At 46.1% G+C, this 21631-nt stretch overlaps 1 protein-coding gene across 1 annotated transcript in view; it reads right to left on the bottom strand.

The window, feature by feature from the left end:
• Positions 1-21631, bottom strand: part of LOC127584198 (transcription factor COE2-like) — a 246838-nt gene that overhangs the window by 13718 nt on the left and 211489 nt on the right. Inside the window, exons 13-16 of the mRNA XM_052040789.1 lie at positions 17288-17465; positions 15433-15435; positions 10079-10264; positions 1030-1119 (exon numbers count right to left, since the gene is read on the bottom strand). Coding sequence (XP_051896749.1) covers positions 1030-1119; positions 10079-10264; positions 15433-15435; positions 17288-17465 — 457 coding nt within the window. The remainder of the gene's footprint in view (positions 1-1029; positions 1120-10078; positions 10265-15432; positions 15436-17287; positions 17466-21631) is intronic.

Consider the following 21631-nt stretch of genomic DNA (forward strand, 5'->3'; position numbering starts at 1 on the left):
GTCATAAGGCGATATAGAGAGAATGAGCGGCCTGAATTTGTTTAGAACAGAGGAGAGGAAAGGGAGATTTATCTGAGGTGTACAAGATTATGAGAGGTTGGGCAGGGAAGATCTACCTTCTCTGATAGAGAGAATGGAAGAGATATGGCAGAGGTGTCAGCTAATAGGCAGAGGATAAGGGGAGACTTTTGGGGGTCAGGAGCTCACTGTACAAGAGGTGGTGGAGGCACCAACCCGAATTACCTGGGAAAGCAACTGGAGAGTTTTAGGGGAGCAGCAGAGTGGAACGGCAGATGGTGTTGCTGGCTCACAGCTCCAGTGACCCGGGTTCGATCCTGACCTCCGGTGCTATATGTATGGAGCTTGCACATTCTCCCTGCGACCACACGAGTGCTCCAGTTTCCTCCCACGTCCCAAAGGCGTGCAGGTCGGTGGGTTAGTTGGCTGCTGTAAAATTGCTCCTAGTGTTTGGGTGTGTGTAGAAGCCGGGGTGGGGAAGGGAGTGAATGGGAATGTGGGGAGAGTGGGTTACAGAGAAAATTAGCAGGAGAATGGGATAGCGTTGTGGGCTGGTATAGACTCAATGGGCCAAAGTGGCTTCTTTCTATGTCATAAGGAGATATGGAGAGATTGGAAGTCTGGATTTCCCCGGCTGCTCCGGTTTCCTCCCACATACCGAAGACGTGCGGGTCAGTAGGTTAATTGGCTGCTGCGATTTGATTCCAGTGTATAGGTGAGTGCAGAATCTGGAGGGAGTTGATGGGAATGTAGGGAGAGTTAAAAATGAGACTAATTGAAGTGGGTGCTTGATGGTTGGCACAGATCTGGTGGGCTGAAGGGCCTGTTTCCACGCTGTGTGAATCTATGACTTGGGGGCGGGGGTTAGAGCAACTGGTAATGCCCATATGGTGCCATTGCCATGACAATTCCGCCTCCCCTACCACCCGCCCCTCGCCATGTCCTCCACACCTGGACCACGCGCCTCCTCACGCACAAATTCAATTCAGCCAAAAAGCCGTTCTTCCTCACCTCGGAATCCACTTCCGTTCCCACTGGAGCAGGCTGGGGAGGGGGACTCTTGGGGTCGGATCACCGGTGCAAATGCGCTCTTTTGTTTCACTGCGGGGAAGACAGAAGATGAGAAGGGAAGTATGGCAGAGGTGCTGCAGGAGAGAGGGACGGCAGAGGCCACAGTCGGGCTGGGAGGCATAACTGCAAGAAAATAAAACAAAAAGGAGGAAGAAAAAAACAGCTCTGTCTTAGACATAAAGTCCCAACGTCTCCTGCAGAAATGGAGTACTGGATATGTGGGGTGAGGTGCATTTATAACTTAAAGGGCACAAAGTTTGTTAGACAATATTTGGTGTTCTTTCCTTTTGAAGATGTACCTAGACGCCATTTCGCTATGACTTTATAATTTAAAGGATTGGTATCTATGGGAATGTTTCATCCATTTGAAAATACACCCAGCCATTGCTTTGTCATGAGTTTATGGGTAGCATGGTGTCGCAGCTAGTAGAGGTGCTGCCTCATTGCTACGGTGACCCAGGTTCGATCCTGACCTCTGGCGGTATCTGTGTGGAGTTTGCACGTTCTTCCTGTGAGCGCGTGGATTTCCCCCGGGTGCTCTGGCTTTCCTCCCACATCCCAAACACGTGCAGGTTGGAGGGTTAATTGGTTACTGCAAAGTGTGTAGGGGAGCAGTAGAATCTTCGGGGAGTTGATGGGAATGTAGGGGAGAATAAAATCCAATTACTGTAAATGGGTGCGGACTCGGTGGGCCAAGGCGCCTGTCTGTGTACTGTTTGATTCTGTGACTCTATAATTTAAAGGATACCACGTTTGCAGATCAGTATTTCACAAATACTTTATCCCATTTATGCCTGTGATGCTGCTGCAAGTAAGATTTTCATTGCACCTGTGCATACATGTACTTGTGCATGTGACAATAAATTCGACTTTGACTTTAGACTTTTACATTTTAACCATCGCTTTGTTATGAGTTTATAATTTAAAGGGGCTCTCCTTAAAGGTTAGTATTGGGTTCCACCCAGTTGAAAATAAATCTACCCACCACATTGCATCACGCCTTGGAAATGCATTTTAAAATGTTAATCCTGCTTCTCGTTCAACAGATGCTGCCTGACCCGAACCATTTCCTGTTTTGACTCCAGATTCCCAACATCCACAGGTTTGTTTTTGTCTTTTCTCTTCCCTTTCCTTCCCTCCTTTCCAGAAGCCGTCAACTCTGAGTTGGGCTGATGTTGCCAGCACCTCAACCAAGTGGGCATTCTTTGTGTGACTATTCAACTACAGAGGAGTCCAAGTCAATTCCCCATCCTGCTCTTGCTTGTTGTCCCAAGGAGAAGCCTTTTAAAGTGATCAGGGTGATAGATTACATGGAACTGACACAATAAGATTTAAGCTACTTTACATCATTTATTATTCAGGGATGTCAGTAGGTTGAAACCTTTGGTTGTTATTTACATTTTTGAGGTGTTAAGGTGAGCAGCAGATTCATACTACGGATTCATCCGTTGATGTGGTCAGAACTTATAGACCTAGTCTGCATTGGTCATTGGGTGGTTGGTTCATTTACCCAGTGAGGTGGAGTGTGCAGATCACAAGGGTCAAAGCAAGTACTAAAGTGTCAGTGGCTTTCAGCTACAAATGGAAGGGCTGTAGGTAACTGTCCAAAAAAAGCCTCAACTTATTCCACAGTTCAGACCTTATGTTGGTTCCTGGTTCCCCTGTTCTTGTGTTCCAAGCCCCTCCTCATCTTTACAATTCCCTATCAGATCCCTGTCCTCTTCTGATCCTGTCCTCTTGCTTATCCCCATCTTCCTTTACCTCACTGAGTTCTGGGAGCCAGAGCTCTAGAACTTCCGTCCCTAAATCTGCCTCTCCTTTGTCAAGGTGCTCCTTTTCGGCTAAGCTTTAGTCACCTTTCCTTTGACTGTGCATCAGCTTCTGTCTGATTACGGGTTGGTTAAAAATAAAGGTTGGGATTTATGGAATATCCTAAAGGAGCCACGCAAATGCACGTCATTGTTGTAAAATCCCTATGACCTTTCTTGCTGGAGACTGAGAGGAAACACCAGGCAGCTGGCTTCTCCCAGCGTGGGAAGCAGTGATTACGGCTCTTTATAAGGCCAAGGGACCATGACAATCTCGCTGCAGAGTGAGCTCATCCTGGTTCCGTAGTTCAAATCCCTTATGGCAGTGGGGCAGGGGATGGGGAGGGCTTAAATTCGAGTCACTAACTAAATCAAGAACAAAAAAAATTGGTGTAGTAGTAACCATGAAAAGATTGGATTGTCACACAAACCCATCTGGTTCACTAATATCCTTCAGAGGTGACTCCAGACCCACTGGAGTGGTTGACTCTTGCCTGCCCTCTGTGATAGCTCAGCAAGCCATTCAGCTCAGGGGCCATTATGGATGGGAACTGAATGTGGGTCTTGCTGGTGATGGCTGCATCCCATAAACATGTAAGTGAAAAAGACATGAAGAATAATGGGACAAAAGAGAAGAAAGCACTTTAATGGTTCAGGAGCATCATCTGTTTCTTGGTAGAGTTTACTACTTTCAGCTTCATCTAAGCATCACCTCAGATATCTTTCAATGACACAGAGGAAGGCCATTCAGCCCATTGAGACCATACCACCATCCCCTAAATCCTATTCCCCCTCTCATTTCCCTGAAACTTGTATTTATTCTGTCTTTTTTGCCGCTAACCTAAGGGGGGTAATTAACAGCAGCCAATTGACCCACCAGTGTGTCTTTGGGATGCAGCACCTCTGAAATTCACTGAAAATCGCACATTATTTAAAAAGCAAGTTTGCCCATTGACCTGTGGCCTACAGGGTTTATACTTCAACAGCAGACACATTGCTTTCAAGGACCAATGAAGTCACAACCTTCAATGTTGCTCACGATCCCCTTTGTTAAGCTTAGAATTCAATCAGCATCACTACTTTAGCTTCTCAATTATGTTTCCCAATCAGGCTGCTGAAAAATCCATTCTCAGCTTAAAGCAGAGCAAGAACATGGTAAAGCAACATGGTTCGCAGGCATAAAACAAATAAATGTCAGAAACACTCAGCAGGTCAGACAGAATCTGTGAAAAGAGGAGCAGTTAGCATTTCAGGTCCAGGAAAGAGAGGAAATCAAATTAGTTTTCAGCAGTAGAGAAGGTGGGGGAGGGATATATAGAATAAAGGCAATATCTCTGATACGGCAAGACCAAGTGGGTTAATGGGAAAGTAGCGGTTACAAGTATATTATGCTGCTTTATCTATATTGCAGAGATGCTGCCTAATCTGCCGAATGTTTCCAGCATTTTCTGCTTTTTTTCTTCAAATTTCTAGCATCTGCGGGATTTTTTGATTTTCATAGTTTGCAGGCAGTCTTAAGAAAATTTTGGTTTGCCTGAGATGGCCCTTTGCACTGTTTCCTGTGAACTGCTGATTTTAAAAAAAGCATTAATGCTAGAGCAGTTAATATTCCCAGCATCAGGAGAATCCCTGTCACTCAACACAGCACAAGAACATAAGAACCAGGAGTAGGAACGGGCTATTCAGCCCCTCGAGCCTGTTCTGCCTTCGACAAGGTCATGGGCGATCATCTACCTCAATGCTTTTTTACCTGTTGGAATATTAATCCTAAACTTCTAAGTTATTGCCGAAAAGCACAATTTGTGTTACTGATACAACAATGTACCTCAGCTCATCTTTTTCTTCCCTTCACCTACCCTCACTCTGTTTTTAAAATTTTGAAGAGTTAAGAAGGCTGTTGTCCTTCATCATATCAGGGCAGGGAATATAAGACCATGGAGGTCATGATACAATTTTGATTCAGCCACAGCTGGAGTACTGTGTGCAGTTCTGGTCACCACACTAGAGCAAGGATGTGACTGCATTGGACAGGGTGCAGAGGAAATTCACCAGCATGTTGCCCTGGGATGGAATGTTTCAGTTATGAGGAGAGATTGGATAGGCTGGGTTTGTTTTCCCTGGGGCAGAGGAAGCTGAGGGGGTACCTGATCGAGGTATTCAAAATTATAAGGGGCATATGGAGACACAAGAGACAGCAAGTGCTGGGACCTGGAGCAAAAAACGAGCTGCTGGAGACACTCAGCGGGTCAGGCAGCATCAGTGGAAGGAAATGGACAGTCAACTTTTCAGGTCAAGACCCTTCATCTGGACTGACGTTAGAATCAAGATGAAGGGTCTCGACCCGAAACGTCAACTATCCATTTCCCTCCACAGATGTTGCCTGACCCACTGAGTTCCTCTGGCAACTCGTTTTTTGCTAGGAAGGGCATATATTGGTTAGATAGTAGGAAAATTCTCCTCATAACCAAGGTGCCCACAACAGAGGCCATAGGTTCATGCAAGGGATAAGAGGTTTAGAGGGAATCTGAGGAATAATTTGAACGATATAAAAATAGGGGGCTATGTGGGAGGGAAGGGTTACATAGATCTTAGAGCTGGATGAAATGTCGATTCAACATTATGGGCTGAAGGGCCTTTGTGCTGTGTTGTAATGTTCTATGTTCTCATTTGTTTCATCCAGTAGGTGGTTGGAATCTGCAATGCACTGCCTGATGGGGTGGTGGAGACAGAGACTCTCAACGTCTAAGAAATATCACAAGATCACAAGACAAACGAGCAGAAGTAGGCCATTCAGCCCATCGAGTCTGCTCCACTACCTCACCATGAGCTAAACTATTCTCCCATCTAGCCCCAATTCCCGGCCTTTTCCCCATATCCCTTGATACCTTGACTAATTAGATACCTATCAATCTCCTCCTTAAACACCCCCAATGATCGGGCCTCCACAGCTGTATGCGGCAACGAATTCCATAAATCCACGACCCTCTGGCTAAAGAAATTTCTCCTCATTTCTGTTCTAAATGGGTACCCTCTAATTCTAAGACTGTGCCCTCTTGTCCTGGACTCACCCACCATGGGAAACAACTTAGCCACATCTACTCTGTCCAGTCCCTTCAACATTCGAAATGTTTCTATGAGGTCCCCTCTCATTCTTCTGTACTCCAGTGAGTACAGTCCAAGAGCCGACAATCGCTCATCGTATGTAAGCCCTTTCATTCCAGGGATCATCCTCGTAATTCTTCTCTGAACCCTCTCCAACATCAGTACATCCTTCCTAAGATAAGGGGCCCAAATGAGCACTTGAATCTCCAAGGCTTAGAAGGCTATGGATCAAGTGCAAGTAAATGGGATTAGTATGGATGGGTACTTGATGGCAGATAACATGGACGTGGTGAGCAGAACGGCCTTTTTCTGTGCTGTATGACGCTACAAAGAATTGTAAATAATTCAAAAAATAACCACACTTATACTTGCTTTAATGTGTCTCACTTGCATAGAGCTTGAAGCTATCGAGCACTTCGCTGACGTATAATCATAAATGTAATCTATTACCACTCTCCCATAGGACAGGTGGAATAGGTTAGAGGACAGAAAAATCATTGAATAATCAGGTATACAGATATAATTCAGCCTGTATTTCGCTCACATACTCCATTCTTTTCATATGACATTTTCATTCTTTCTAATTATCAAGGCCTAATTTGTGGATGGACTTCAAAAAAATTGTGGCCATTGCGGATAAGATGGACAAAGTTCCAAAAAAATAATATTAACTTTTATTATTTCTGGCAATTTGCAAAGGTCGGGAGGCATGTTTGTTTCAAGGGGGAGGAAGCAGATTAAATACTCTTTAAAACATTACATTAACTGAAAAGCCTGGATAGAGTGGAGATGGAGAGGATGTTTCCATCAGTAGAAGAGTCCAGGATCCGAGGGCACAGCCTCAGAATGAAGGGACGGTCCTTTAGAACAGAGATGAGGAGGAATTTCTTCATCCAGAGGGTGTTGAATCTGTGGAATTGGTTGCCACGATGGGCTGTGGAGACCAAGTCATTGGGTGTATTTGAGGCAGAGACTGATAGGTTCTTGATTGGTAAGGGGGTTAAGGGTTGTAGGGAGAAGGCGGGAGAATGGGGTTTATAAAATAATCACCCACGATCGAATGGCAGAGCAGACTCAGTGGGCTGATTGGCCTAATTCAGCTCCTATATCTTATGGTCTTATGGATTTACGCCATTAAATTGTGCTTGTAGCGAGTTTTTTTGTGTAGTTGTCATCATTTATCAATATGCACGCCTTGGTGCACTGCAGCTCATGGTTCCAGTCCAGGGATGTGAATTGGTTGGGATCCCGGAATCTACTGCAGGAACAGGTGAGCCTGGGATCTGGGATTAGTGGGATGGATGGCAGGCACCTGAAATTGCGGATTTCTCTATTTCCGCAACATCATAATTGAGTCAGGGCCTCAGTAATTACACATGATTATAAAGCTACATGATAATTTTGGGATTCATGGTGGTAGGTTCATTTATAATACAGGTCGATTGCTACAATGCCACCACTGAGAGATCATTGTAATTACAGTGTGACATTTACATACGAAATTTCTGTTAGGCATGTAGATGTAGGAATAAAAGCTTGTAGGCGTGCATGTGAAAGTTGTTTTATATGTCATAAATACAGCAACAGTGTATGCAGCAACGCAAAGTGTCTCATAATATAACATGTACACTTGTGTTGTACCCCAGGAACACAGTAGAAATTTATTCTCCGTTGCTTGGTCTGTGTTCATAAATCAGATATGTAGAGGTCAATGGCATGCTACATCGAAAGTGGAGTTGCACAGACAGCAACTACGTTTTCTTTTAGTGTAAGTGATAGAGATGAAATTTATACAGCGTTCTTTGTTATCGGAACTAAATACCCAATTTTATATAATATGCATTATGTACTAAAGACAGGGATACGGCACACAGTTTCACGCAACGTGCTTCTACAACAATATGTTTGGGAGTGTTACACTTCAGTAATGTACAGTATGTCACTATGTGCTATATATTTGAAAAGAGACATTACATTACATTATTTTGTAATCAAACAAATTATACCAGTGCAATAAACTTTAGAAGTGCCACATTCCCTGGAGAATATGGAGCATCAGATTGCAATGTAATCTTCATTAAACTATTAAAAGCACACAGGGAAAACATAGGTTTTGACTAAACTGGAAGCATGATTGGAAGACCATGTTATATTGAGAGCAAGCTGAAAGAGCATCTATATTAAAATGTCATATTTTGATTTAAGAGGGATTATTGAGGACAGCACTGAGATGATGTGATGCCTTTCATACTGAATAGCTTGTCAAGTCTCACATTCTAAGTTTACACGTGAAGGAAAGCCACGTGGGTGAGGGTACTAGAGAGCTTCTTGCTCCTGAGGCATTGTATCCCAGCCTGTGTGTGTTTCAAGGAAGAAAGGGAAGAAAGTTGCGAGGGGGAGAATTCCATGAAGATTACACAGTCTGCAATGATATCACTCCCTCGAGGTTTGAGGAGGACAAGTGTCTGGCAAGGAGTTAATGGTGTGAAGTAGGAGGAGGTGAGAGTGTCCAAACTGAACAAACTGTAACAGCTTATCCAAAAAGCAAAGTCAACCTATGCCCTGCAGTCTCAGTTCTTGAAACAAAAATGCATGCAATTATCTACTACAGCTCATTTGTCCACAGCTGAGGGGGGAGAAAAGCAGTTGTTTCCCAGGTTTTTGGATGTGGTTAAGACTGCACAACACCCTTCCTTCTCCAGTTTTGGCTCTCACTTGTAATGTGATGCCACTGCTTATTTCTTAATGTTTCAACTTCCCTCCCAATACCCCCTACCTGGGCAGTTTGCTTTGCAACAGGCTGCTGGTCCCATAAAGAGCTCATATCTTCATGCCGAGAGATTGCAGAGGCAAAGCTATGTCTGGGCCTGAAGTATCTTTCAGACATGAACACACATCAGATTCTCAATTTTACTTTATCATTAATTGCCTTTTTGGGATGTGAACACTGCTGACGAGACCAGCATTTACTGCCCATCCCTAAGTAACCCTTGAGAAGGTGGTGACGGGCCATTTTCTTCAACTGCTTCTTGTGAAGGTGCTGTTGGGGAAGGGGTTCCAGGACTTAGACCCAGTGACAGTGAAGGACTAATGATATATTTCCACGTGGGGATGATGTGTGACTTGGAGGGGAACCTGCAGGTGGTGTTGTTCCCCTGTACCTGCTTCCCTTGTCCTCCTTGGTGGTAGATGATGTGGTTTTGGGAGGCTAAAAATCGTATTAAAGTTCCAAGCAGAAACCAACCGGGTTGGCACTAGTAACCACATATGTAAGTGATTCTACTGTCAGAATTACGTTGTGGTCAATCGAAAAAAAGGAATCAGGGGTGCTTACAAGATTGCGGACTGACAACAGCCAGTTTCCTGTTTTGCACTACTGCATAAACTCAAGTCCCATGAGGTCCAACAATGACCAGCTCACCACCAGTCGCACATTTAGGAACTTCTAATCCTGGGCGACATCGCACCAGTTTTTAGAATCATTCTGATGGTCCTTCCCTGACATCGCCTCAGACTGGGATCACTGGACAATGATTTGGAAAAGGAACAATTCCCTTGTTGAAGAGCATCCCACAAAAACCTGGGTTTTCCCTTCCCTCCCCCCTCCCCCACCAATTCCCTGAGCCCAGTTTTGAAACCTGACACAAACCATTTGAAGCAACTCATGAGATGCTGGAGGAACTCAGCGGGTCAGGCAGTATCTATGAAGGGAAGTGGACAGTCGATGTTTTGCGTCAAGATGGAGTCCAGATAAAGGATCTTGATCTAAAACGCTGACTGTCCATTTCCCTCTACAGATGCTGCCTGACCCGCTGAGTTCCTCCAGCATCTCGTGAGTTGCTCCAGATTTCAGCAACTGCAGTCTCCTGTGGCTCCACAAACCATTTGGAACCAGGACCAAAACCTTGCTGAAATCTGGATGTAGAACCACACTGCTGACAAAATAATTGACCCCAGCTGCACAAAAACCCCTCCAACACATCAGGTTGTTGCGTGAGAAGCAAGAGAACCGTTGGGAAAATAAGTTAGTGAGACTGCCTCCGTCTTGTAGAGTTACATTGAAGAAAAATGACACTTACTCCCATAGGGTGAACTGGCGGGAGAGCTGTTTAGGAATCCTGGGGAACTGGGCACACCGAGGTTCGACATTGGCACGTTGCTGTAGCCATTGATGTTACCGCCAACTGTGCTATAGTTTGACTGTTGTGGTGAGTGGGTGGGTGCATAGCCCCGGGGAGAGATGCTGCTGCTGTTGTGGATGTAACCTGTCCACAGAAACACAGAAAGACTAGCATCAGTGTACCAAAGCACCAATATAACAGTTCACATATACAGAGTAAGAACAGGGTCAATGCACCAAGGCAGCAATATAACAGTCAACGTATACAGGGTGAAGAACAGGGTCAGTGTACTGAGGGACTGATGAATCCAGTTGGCATATACAGAGGAGGACTGGGGTTCGTGCACCAAGGCACCAATATAACCAGTCTGTATATATAGAGGGAGAATGAGGTTAGTGTACCATGGCCCCAGGGAGAGATGTTGTTGCTGTTGTAGCCCACAAAAACAGAGGAAGACTGAGGATACTGTGCCAAGGCACCAATATAACAGTTGGCGAAGAACAGGGTTAGTACTGTGGCTGTGATGAACCCAGTCTGCTTATACAGAGGGAGACTGGGTTCATCCAGTCTCATCCATCTGCTTACACAGAGGGAGACTGGTGAACCATAGCGCCGAGATAACCAGTCTGTATATACAGAGGAAGAAGTTTGGAGCACCGATATACCAAGTTGCCATACACAGAGGTACTGAGGCACCAATATAACGAGTAACACGCAATCTGCTGAAGGAATTCAGTGGGTTGAGCAGCATCTGTGGGAGGAAAGGAACTGTTGATGTTTCGAGTTGAAACCCTGTGTCAGAATCCGCATCAAAACCCCGCATCGGTCCTGATGCAGGGTTTCGACCCGAAATGTTGATACTTCCTTTCCTCCCACAGATGCTGCTCGACTCGCTGAGTTCCTCCAGCAGATTGTTTGTTGCTCCAGGTTCCAGCCTCTGCAGTGTCTTGTGTCCCCACCAGTATAACCAGTCTGTATATACAGTGGAGGAACAGGTTAGCATAACATGGCATCGAGGAGGGATGCTGCTGCTATTGTGAATGTAACCTGCCCACAAAAAGGGAGGAAGACTTGGCTGTAGAGTACCGAGGCACCAATACAACATAATTCAAAGACAAAATTCACATTTTTTTGCTTGTAAACATTTGCCAATCTTGGGAGTCCAGGCATGCTCTTTCTCCGGACTGAAGCACGTCACCTGTATGTAGCAACAAAACCATGGCCAGTTTTTCTAATGCCTGTTTGCCAAATGATGGTGTTGATGAGGGCCATCCCCTTGGCAACCTAATTGGCTAATGCACCACCTGGCTACGCCAAGCATCCACGAAGGATGCATTGTGTCTGACATTCTCTCTTGGCAGATTGGAGGTACCACACTTGTCTTGTATGTTCCTCGGAGATAGGAGAGGTGTCGATCCTGAAACTATGTGGCAATGGATCACTGGCAACTGAACCCTGCCAGAGTGTCACAGAGTCACACAGCATGGAAACAGGGCCATTTGGCCCACCATGTCCATGCTAACATGGGCACCGATCCATATTAATCCCATCTTCCAGCAGCTGGCCCCTACCCTTCTATGACTAGAGCAACCAGATACACACTGGCAGAATCTTTCACAGAGATACAAGAGACTGCAGATGTTGGAATCTGAAGCAACACACTAAGGTGCTGGAGGAACTCAGTGGGTCAGGCAGCATCTATGGAGGGAAATGGATAGTCCATTTTATCTGGACCAAATTAAGGGTCACAACCTGAAATATCAGCTGTCCATTTCCCTCCAGGGAGGTGGGGCGGGTGGTGAAGAGAGTGAGAGAGAGAGAGAGAGAGAGTGAGAGAGTGTGTGAGAGAGTGAGAGAGAGAGTGAGTGAGAGAGACGGAGAGGGAGAGAGGGAGAGAGGGGGAGGGAGAGGGGGTGGGGGAGGGGGAGGAAGAGGGAGAGGGAGGGACACACACATACACACACACACACACACACACAATAAGGTGGCTTGTGAGGTCAAGAGTCCATCTTACTGTACTAGGTGACGCTCAATAGTCTTATAACAGCGGGACAGAAGCTGTCCTTGAGCCTGGTGGTACATGCTTTCAGGCTTTTGTATCTTCTGCCCAATGGGAGGGGGAGAAGAGAAAAAGTCCGGGGTGGGTGAGGTCTTTGATTACGTTGGCTGCTTTACCAAGGCAGCGAGAAGTGTAGACAGAGTCCATGGAGGGGAGGCTGGTTTTCATGATGTGCTGAGCTGTGTCCACAACTCTCTGCAGTTTCTTGCAGTGTCATTAGCTGAACTGGCCTACACGTGATTCCAAATCCATGTTTAGTTGCCTCTCAGGTCTGGCGTACTTGGGATGGACAATAAATTGCCGGTGACGGTCACATCACAGGAACAACTGATGGAAATTAAAATTGACTGAGTAATGAAAAATGTCTTTATTGCAAAGGAATGCAGCCTCCCTCCTACTTGCAAATCCTGTTGATGGACCCTGACTGTTTGCTGGATTGTACATGTGCCACAGGAGGTCACCGTTGACAGTGACAGGATGGATACAACGAGAGCTCTTCTGCTTCACTCATCTCTCTTCAGCCCTGATCCTATTGTACACAGTGAAAACCTCTAACGCCGTCTTGACCTCAGTCCTGGCAAGGTTTTTATTTTCTTTTTCAGTACTAAATATTGACAGTATCAACAGCCAAGTGTGATCTGCCCCACAGAGAACAACCACAACCTAATGCAGAGTTCTATAACATGGAGACAGGCCCTTCAGCCCAAACATTCCAGGCCAACTATTGAGTACTAATCCTACACTAATCCCATTTTATTCTCCCCACATTCCCATCAGCTCCCCCCAGATTTTACCATTCACCTACACACTGGGCCCAATTTACAGTGGCCAATTAATCTATCAACCTGCACGCCTTTGGGATGTGGGAGTAAACTGGAGAACCCAGGGGAAACCTAGGTGGTCACAGGGAGAACATGCAAACTCCACAAAGGCAGAACCGGAGGTCAGGATTGAACCAAGGATACTGGAGCTGTGAGACAGCAGTTTTACCACTGTGTCACTTTATTATCCAACAGGGGGCACTGGGGGTCTATGATTGATTATTCCAGAAACGCTGGGACTTCACCCTTGTCTATTCTGTTGTTACACAGATTCACCACCATCTATTGCCCATCTTTAATTGCCTCTGAGTAGGTGGTGGTGACAACTGAGTAGCTTGCTAGGCCACTTTTCAGTCAACTATTTGAGGTGGGTCTGGAGTCACATGTAGGTAAGACTGGGTAAGGACAGCAGATTTCCTTCCCTGCAGAACCTTAGTGAACCAGATGAGTTTTCAGAAGAGCTGGTCGTTTTTGTGGTCATTGTTATTAATGACTAGTTATTGGAATTGTTTGAAATTATTAACTGAATTTCAATTCTACAAGTGCCTTGGTGGGATTTGAACTCAGGTCTGTGGATTGTTGGCCCTGGTCTTGGGATCGCTAGTCTGGGAAATTAACCGCTGTGTCACCTCGCTAACCAGGAGGTTCCTGAAAGGAAGGATAATTTTAAACTTGACCCTGCACAAAGCACCCAGGTGAAACACTGAATGAGTAGCAGTAAGATCAGTAGAAGTGGCACTTCACCAAGAGGCACAAAATTGGAGCGACAATCTGCTGGAGGAACTCAGCGGGTCGAGCAGCATCTGTGGGGGGAAAGGAACTGTTGACATTTTGGGTTGAAACCCTGCATCAGGACTGCCTCATCAGGACACCCTGCATCAATGTTCCTCCAGCAGATTGTTTGTGGCACTTCACTAGTTGTACGTGTTACACCGAATCACAAGTTCTTCTATGTGTTCTTTAGGAAAACCATATCCATCCTTCAGAACTTTAGAACATAACTAACAGGAGCAGGAGTGGCCACACAGGACACTGCAGACGCTGGAATCTGGAGCAACGCACAAGATGCTGGACAGATTCAATGCGTCAGACAACATCAATGGAGGGAAATGGCTAATGTTTTGGGGGGCGATCCTTCATGTGGAGCAGGAGTAGGCCACCTTATCCTATCGAACCTGCAGCTCCAATTATCGTGGCTGATCTTCTACCTCAGCTCCATTTTCCTGCACTATCCTGTCATTCCTCTAACGTCCAGGTATCCATCGACTGTACTGATTTAACTCAGTGACTCAGACTCTGCAGCCCTCCAGGGAAAAGAATCCCACAGATTTGCCAATCTCATCATCTCAGTCCTAAACAGTCTACGCCTTATTCTGAAACCGTGTGCCCTGGTCCTTGACATTACAGCCAAGTGAAACATCCTCCCTGAATCCACCTCGTCAAGCTCTTTAAGAACTTTGTAGGTTTTGATGAGATCTGTTCTCATTCTCCTAAACTCTAAAGAATACAGCCCTAGTCCAGCCAATATCCCCTCATACAGCAAATCCACCAACCCTGGAACCAGTCCAGTGAACCATTGCCGCACTCCGTCTATGAAGCACATCCTTTCTTGGATAGGAAGACCAAAACTGTACATAATACTCCAGGTCAATCTCACCAAGGCCCTACGCAATTGCAATATGACTTCCTTACCCCTACACATCCAACAGCATAATATGAGCCAATTGCTGCCGATTTCCAATTCCTTTTGAGTCACAGGCTGACAGCACATCCGATAAACTGCCCAGTGACTCACGAGGATTCCTCGTTAGTTCCTGACCTGCCCACAAACTGAATGGGAGCCGTGCTTTGCTGTGAAATAACAAGCAGACACAAGAAAATAGGAGCAGGAGCGGGTCACCCAGCCTCTCAAGCCCGCTCTGTCATTCATGGCTGATCTGCTCCTGGCCTCAACGTCTTCTCAGTGCCAATTCCACAGAGCCTTCAATTATTAACATTAGGCAGGTACAATTACAAGGTTTAAAAGACATTAAGACAGGTGCATGGACAGAAAAGAGGCATGGGTGCTCCGATTTCCTTCCACATTCCAAAGATGTACAGGTTGGGAAGTTGTGGGCATGCTATGTTGGTGCCGGAAGTGTGGCGACACTTGCGGGCTGCCCCAGAATGCTCTACGCAAAAGGTGCATTTCACTGTGTGTTTTGATGTACATGTGACTAATAAAGATATCTTATATGGGCCAAAATGCGGGGAAATGGGACTAGCTCAAGTAGACGACTTAGTCAGCATGGACGAGTTGGGCTGAAGGATCTGTTTCCGTGCTGTGTAACTCTATCTCCTTCCTCGTCAGATACCTCCAGTGGTCTTGCCTGAACAACCCTCTGGAGTGGAGAATTCAAGAGATTCACCTCCCTCTGTGAGAGGAAAATCACCGACTTCAACGGGATCCGTCAACTCCTGGCGCTCCTCTCCAAAAATGCTGCAGTCTTCCAAATCATGCCCGGTGCAGCTCTCTGGAACTTGGACTCAACGCTGTCCACGGCCTGCCGCTAGATGTTGGGTTACTGACCCGGCTCGGCATTCTCCGCCTTCTCTATTTTTATTCTGATCACAGTTAATGTTTCATGCAGCGTCCCAATTCTACGGCGGCAATGTCAGGCCAAGGAAAGCAAGTCTCAGGAAGTATGACACAGTTCAACACAAACTTGCACATCAAATCTGCAAGATCTTCACTCTAAAATAAACTCCCTTAATGTGCTTGAAATAACACTGAATGATTCATGACGTCGATCGCACTGTGGAGGAGACGGGGGGATTTGACGAGGGCAGGTTTGTGTCCATTCCAGTCACTCCAGGTTAAGATGCTCAGCAACAGCCAGAGAGTTTCTGCTAACATCTGCCTAAAGGGCCTGTCAAACGCAGAATGGAATCAGCACATGTTTCGCTGCAGGCATTTGGCCAATTAACGAGGCAAAATGTGAAGCCATCAGTCCTAGCTCTCTCTCTCTCTCTCTCTCTCTCTCTCTCTCTCTCCTTTTCTCTCTCTCTTCCACCTCTCTCTGATCTGCCTTGGTTTGGTACCAAAACATGCACTGCAACACATTGGGAAACTAATAGATCGAGTGACAGGCTCCGTCGATCTTATTACAGCTTCTCAGTGGGAGTAATAACAACAAAGACTAAACTACAGAGAGGGCCAACATATTCTTCATAAGTGATTTCACAGTTAACAAGCTACTCAAATAGTCTCCTAATCACTGCGTGTGTGTGTGTGTGTTAAACTCATTCCCAGCACAACAAGACCATTGTTGAATGACTTCACGGCACCCTGTGCCCACTCTACACATCTGCACAGTAATAATGACACATGATGGTTTCCTGAGACTATGGGAGGGGAACTTGGACAATGATATCTTCAGCAATGATTCTGCTAATACTTTCATGGTCTTTAAACTTATTCAGAGCACAAAATGACTGTTAAAAGCAAGAAGGCTGCTGATTAAAACAGTAGGAAAGATCTTCTGAGATTTTCGTAATCAAAACTGTGAATTAGAGTAGGGCTTAAAGCTTCTCAAACTTGCAAGGCCATCTGCCCATTACTACGTACCACTGGGGAGGGGGTAAGAGTCACTTTCTTGGACCACTGCAGTCCTTCTGGTGAAGGTGCTCCCACAGAGCTGTTGGGGAGAGAGTTCTCGGACTTAGACCCAGCGCTAATGAAGGAAAGTGATGGTGGTGCAGCTAGCTGAACCGCTGCCTCACCGCTCCACTGATCTTGACCTCTGATGCTGTCTATGTGGAGTCTGCACGCTCTCCCCGTGACTGCGTGAGTTTCCTCTGGGTGCTCCGGTTTCCTCCCACATCACAGAGACGTTCATATTGGTAGGTTAATTGTCCACTGTAAATTTCCCCTCATATGTTGGTAAGCAGTAGAAACTGGGGCATGTCAATGGCCAAGTGGGGAGAATTCAAAGATAAGATTAATGTAGGATTACTGTAAATGGAGTGGGGGGGCGGTGTTGATGGCTAGTACAGAATGGGAGGGCCGAAGGGCTGTCTTCTTCACCAGGGAATCTATTCAGCTAAGAAACAGGTACCAAAAATGAAAAAAGATGCAACTTCATTGGGAAATCAAGGACACCTGAGGGTTACAGTCAAACCTCCAGCCTCAAGCACTACTCAATATGAGTAGCTGAGTGAGCACTGGAACCCCGGCTAATTCAGCCAACACTCAGTCTATGTACCCCGGTGGTAAGGATGGCAGTGAGTAGCCGTACGTGGGCTTACCTTGGCTGTTGCCCTGTGCGGACTCTGAGATGCTGACTCCCAGCTGGCCGCTGTATGAGTTCATCCTCATCATGCTACTGTGGCTGGGAGTGTTAGAGAGGGCGGGAAGCTGGTTGGGCGTACGTGGAACACTGTACAGCGCTTCCGCGATGTCGGCAGCTCTCTTCAGGATCATTTCCTGCAGAAAATACAACATGTTCAAGGAGTAAGAGTCACATGTACATCAAAACACACAGAGAAATACATCTTTTTGCGTAGTGTTCTGGGAGCAGCCCGCAAGTGTCGCCACACTTCCAGTGCCAACATAGCATGCCCACAACTTCCTTACCTGTACATCTTTGGAATGTGGGAGGAAACCGGAGCACCCGGAGGAAATACACGCAGACATGGGGAGAATGTACAAACTCCTTACGTTTGGGCGAATTTGAACCTGGGTCGCTGGCGCTGTAAAGCGTTACGCTAACCACTACACTTCTGACTGCAGTTTGTCCCTTCCTGAAACTCACAGAGTTATAAAGCACAGGAAGAGGCCCTTCAGCCCAACTCAACCATGCCAACCAAGTTGACTACTCGAGCGAGCCCCACGTTTGGCCCATATCCCCTAAAAACATGGAATTTTTTTGCATTCAGTATTCTCTTCCTCCTACAACTGTGGGGCTACTAACACATAAGCTTTGGCTACCGAATGCCCTGCCATTTTGTCTGCGCCTCGCATCCTTTGCTCAGCCATCACTTTATGACACATTACCTGCTGACCACGTCACTTCATGACTTCCCTCACCAGAAATGCTTTTAATTGCCTTTTGTATTCATATTTAACTTCTGGCATCGTACCTCAGTGTTGGCTGTGGTTCACTCTTGCTTTTGAAATGGAAACTTGGTAGCTTTTGAATCCTCTCACCCACAGGTTCAACCCCAAACAGCTGTAATGCACGGATGGCTTTTGGGAGTTCTCTGCTCTTTTCAGGTACTCAGGTCCAGTCACGATGCCTTGAAGAAGAGCAGGGGGAGATCACCACAGCTCCCTGGACAACACCAGTCACTCGAACATCTGGCCCTGCAGCTGGATCACCTGATTCCCACAGCTTTGCTATTAAATTTGACGCACAAATCAATTGCGAAGGAAAATCTGTCAGTTTACTGTGAGCGTGGGACTTATCTTCTGTGTGCTCCCTGAATCTGATGTGCTAAAACATCGTGGAGACACAAGAGACTGCAGATGCTGGAATCTGGAGCAACAAACAAGATGCTGGAGGAACTCAGCAGGTCAGGCAGCATCTGTGGAGGGAAATGGACAGCCAATGTTTCAGATCGAGATACTTCATCGACTGTCCATTTCTCTCCATGGATGCTGCCTGACCTGCTGAGTTCCTCCAGCATATTGTTTGTTGTGCTAAAACACCAGATGGCCTGACTATTGCAGTAGTGTCCTACAACATACAATGGTCACCATTTCCAGGACCATAGACCATAAATGCATGGTTCATGGACAGCACTGTCCAATTCCGATACATTTCTCATATGAGATAGGAGGATACCATTTGGCCCATCTAGTCTACACTAACTCTTAGAGCAATCCCATTTCCCCACATTTCCGTGTGACACTTGGACAGGTATATGGATAGAAAAGCTTTCGAGGGGTATGAGCCAAACTCAGGTATATGGAACTAGCTCAGACAGTCAGCTTGGTTGGCATGGATGAGCTGGGCTGAAAGGCTGTATAACTCTCTATATACTCATTCTCCGGAAATAATCAGAACTCTTATGAGTTTCATCCCTTCTGCAGTCTCTTTTCCTTCTTCATGTCTCAATTTAAATTTCATTCTTTGACTCCAATCAATCTCTGTTTCCTCAGACTTTTCCCATTAAACGACACCAAGGGGTAACTACAGCAGCTAATTAACTGCCCTGCATGTTTTGCCTTGTGGGAGGAATCCTGAGCACTCGGAGGAAACCCAGCCAGGCAGGGAGAATGTGCAACCAGCAGGGAGAATGTGCAAACTTCACATACACAGCACCAAAATCAGGATCAAACTGTTGCCCCTGGAGCTATAAGCCAGAGCAGAGGAGGACAGCAGCTTGCCTTCCTTAAAAAACATCAGTGAATCAAATGGCTTTTTACAGTTGGAATTACCATGCTCACTATTATTGATATTTGCATTGCATTAACAGTTTTATTTAATTAGCTGAGTTTAAATTTTCAAGCAGTCATGGTAGGATTCAAATTACATTTCCAAATCATTGTTCTAGACCTCCAAATACTAGTCCAGTAAACAGCCATTGTCCCCACTAACATAGCTTCACTTGTTGGTCTCAAAGGTCCTCTGGGATATCCTCCAGGCCACAGTTATCAATGAGTTGTCATCAGGGACAAGAGCAGTCCAGAAGAATACAAAAAAAATCCTGTCACCATAAATGCCAAGAGTTGTTACTCATGACAGTATGAATAAACTGGTAGTTTAGCAGCCAGCTCTGCATAAGATGTACCATCCTGGAATCAAGCCTAAAACCACAGGCCCAAAACCATCTGGATCAAAGCCTAAGACTACACTGGTTTAACGCCAATCAGCTCAGCTGAGCTCAAGTGAACAGAGGCACACTAAAGTATGTACCATTAATCACACATTTGTTTGATATCAAATTATAGCTGGTGAGGTTTATCCTTTTTAACACCAAATACATAAGGTTTGCTCTGGTGGTAAAACCCAAGCTGATTGTGGTTCAGAACCATTTAGAGCTGGAAAGTTTTAGTTTGTCTGAGCTAGCATCTTTAGAGTCACGGATTAGTTGCAACACACAAAGCACTGGAGCAACTCAGCGGGTCAGGAAGCGTCTATGGAGGGAAATGGACAGTCAACGTTTCGGGTCAAGACCCTTCATCTGGACTGGAAAAGAAAGAGGGGAGGTAGCCAGTATAAAAAGGTGGAGGGTAGCGGTGTAGTAAGAGCTGGCAGGTGATAGGTGGATCCAGGTGACGGGGGGGGGGGGGGGTGGGAATGATATGCAGATGATTTTCTAATAAGTTGCTTCGATCTGGCCCAAAGTTCGAGCTCTCAGGTTGGACTTTGAGGTACAAGGCAGAGGTGCCATTGAATCAACACTCATCACTACCAAGCTCCCGATCGCTCTCTGGTAACCCCTGCTGGCAAAAGTGTGCAAACACAAGCAGGATTAGGGCAGCGTAGCTGGTAGAACTGCTGCCTCACGGCAACAGAGACCCCAGGTTCAATCCTGAGCCCGGGCGCTGTCTGTGTGGAATTTGCGCGTTCTCCCCATGACCATGTGGGTTTCCTCCGATTGCTCGAGTTTCCTTCCACAATCCAAAGATTAGGATGGTGGGATAACTGGCCACTGTAAATTGCCCTTAATGTTTCGGGGAGTGAGAGAAGGTGGGGAGAATCGATGGAAATGTGGGAAGAATAAATGGGATTGGTGTAAATGGATGGTTGATGGTCAGCATGGGCTTAGTGGGCCAAAGGGCCTGTAGCCATGCCCTTTGACTGATACAACCTCTTGGCTGAGCACTCACTGCCTTGGCCACTGCTAGACAGAACGAGCTGTGAATGGCCAAGGTCCCCAGTGAAGGAAGAAGAGAAGCATGTTCTGAGCTTTCAGTGCAGGGCATCTTCCTCTGGTTCCTCTGCTGCTGATTTTACAACCTCCACCTAATCCTCCGTCAGAGCAGTGTTTCCATTGGTGGGGGAATCTAGGATCCGAGGGCACAGCCTCAGGATAAAGGGAAGTCCCTTTGGAACTGAGACGAGGAGGAATTTCTTCAGCCAGAGGGTGGTGAATCTGTGGAACCCGTTGCCACGGAAGACTGTGGAGGCCAAGTCATTGGGTGTATTGAAGGCAGAGATTGAGCGGGTTCTTGATTGGAAAGGGGGTTAAGGGAAGAATGGGGTTGAGAAAAAAAAGTCAGCCATGATTGAATGGTGGAGCAGACTCAATGGGCCGAGTGGCCTGACTCTGCTCCTATATCTTTGGCCATTAAGGTCCCAGAATCAAGGAGGCTGGAGATATCTGCTTTGGAGTGTAGAAACGATCAGCTTTCGTCAGCGAGCATCCCTCAGATAATCAGGAATCACTCAGAAGAAGTTCGACTGGTGAATCAGCAGAGGAGCAAAGTCGTGCACACAAGGTGAATGCATCAGGTGGTGTTTACCCATTTATTACTTGGCTCTTAACACCTCTCAGCCAGTTTAGAAGACAATAAACTTTTATGACCTGTGGTTTGACAAGAACAGGCAAACCCGAGTCATTTCTGTTCCCTCAGCAAAGCACTGTTACCAGCTGCTGTTCTGGGTCCAGTTTTCAAAATGGCTGCTGCAACAACTTCACAAA

The sequence above is a fragment of the Pristis pectinata genome, chromosome 29 (genome assembly GCF_009764475.1).
Source record: "Pristis pectinata isolate sPriPec2 chromosome 29, sPriPec2.1.pri, whole genome shotgun sequence".
In the NCBI taxonomy this organism is placed as follows: domain Eukaryota; kingdom Metazoa; phylum Chordata; class Chondrichthyes; order Rhinopristiformes; family Pristidae; genus Pristis; species Pristis pectinata.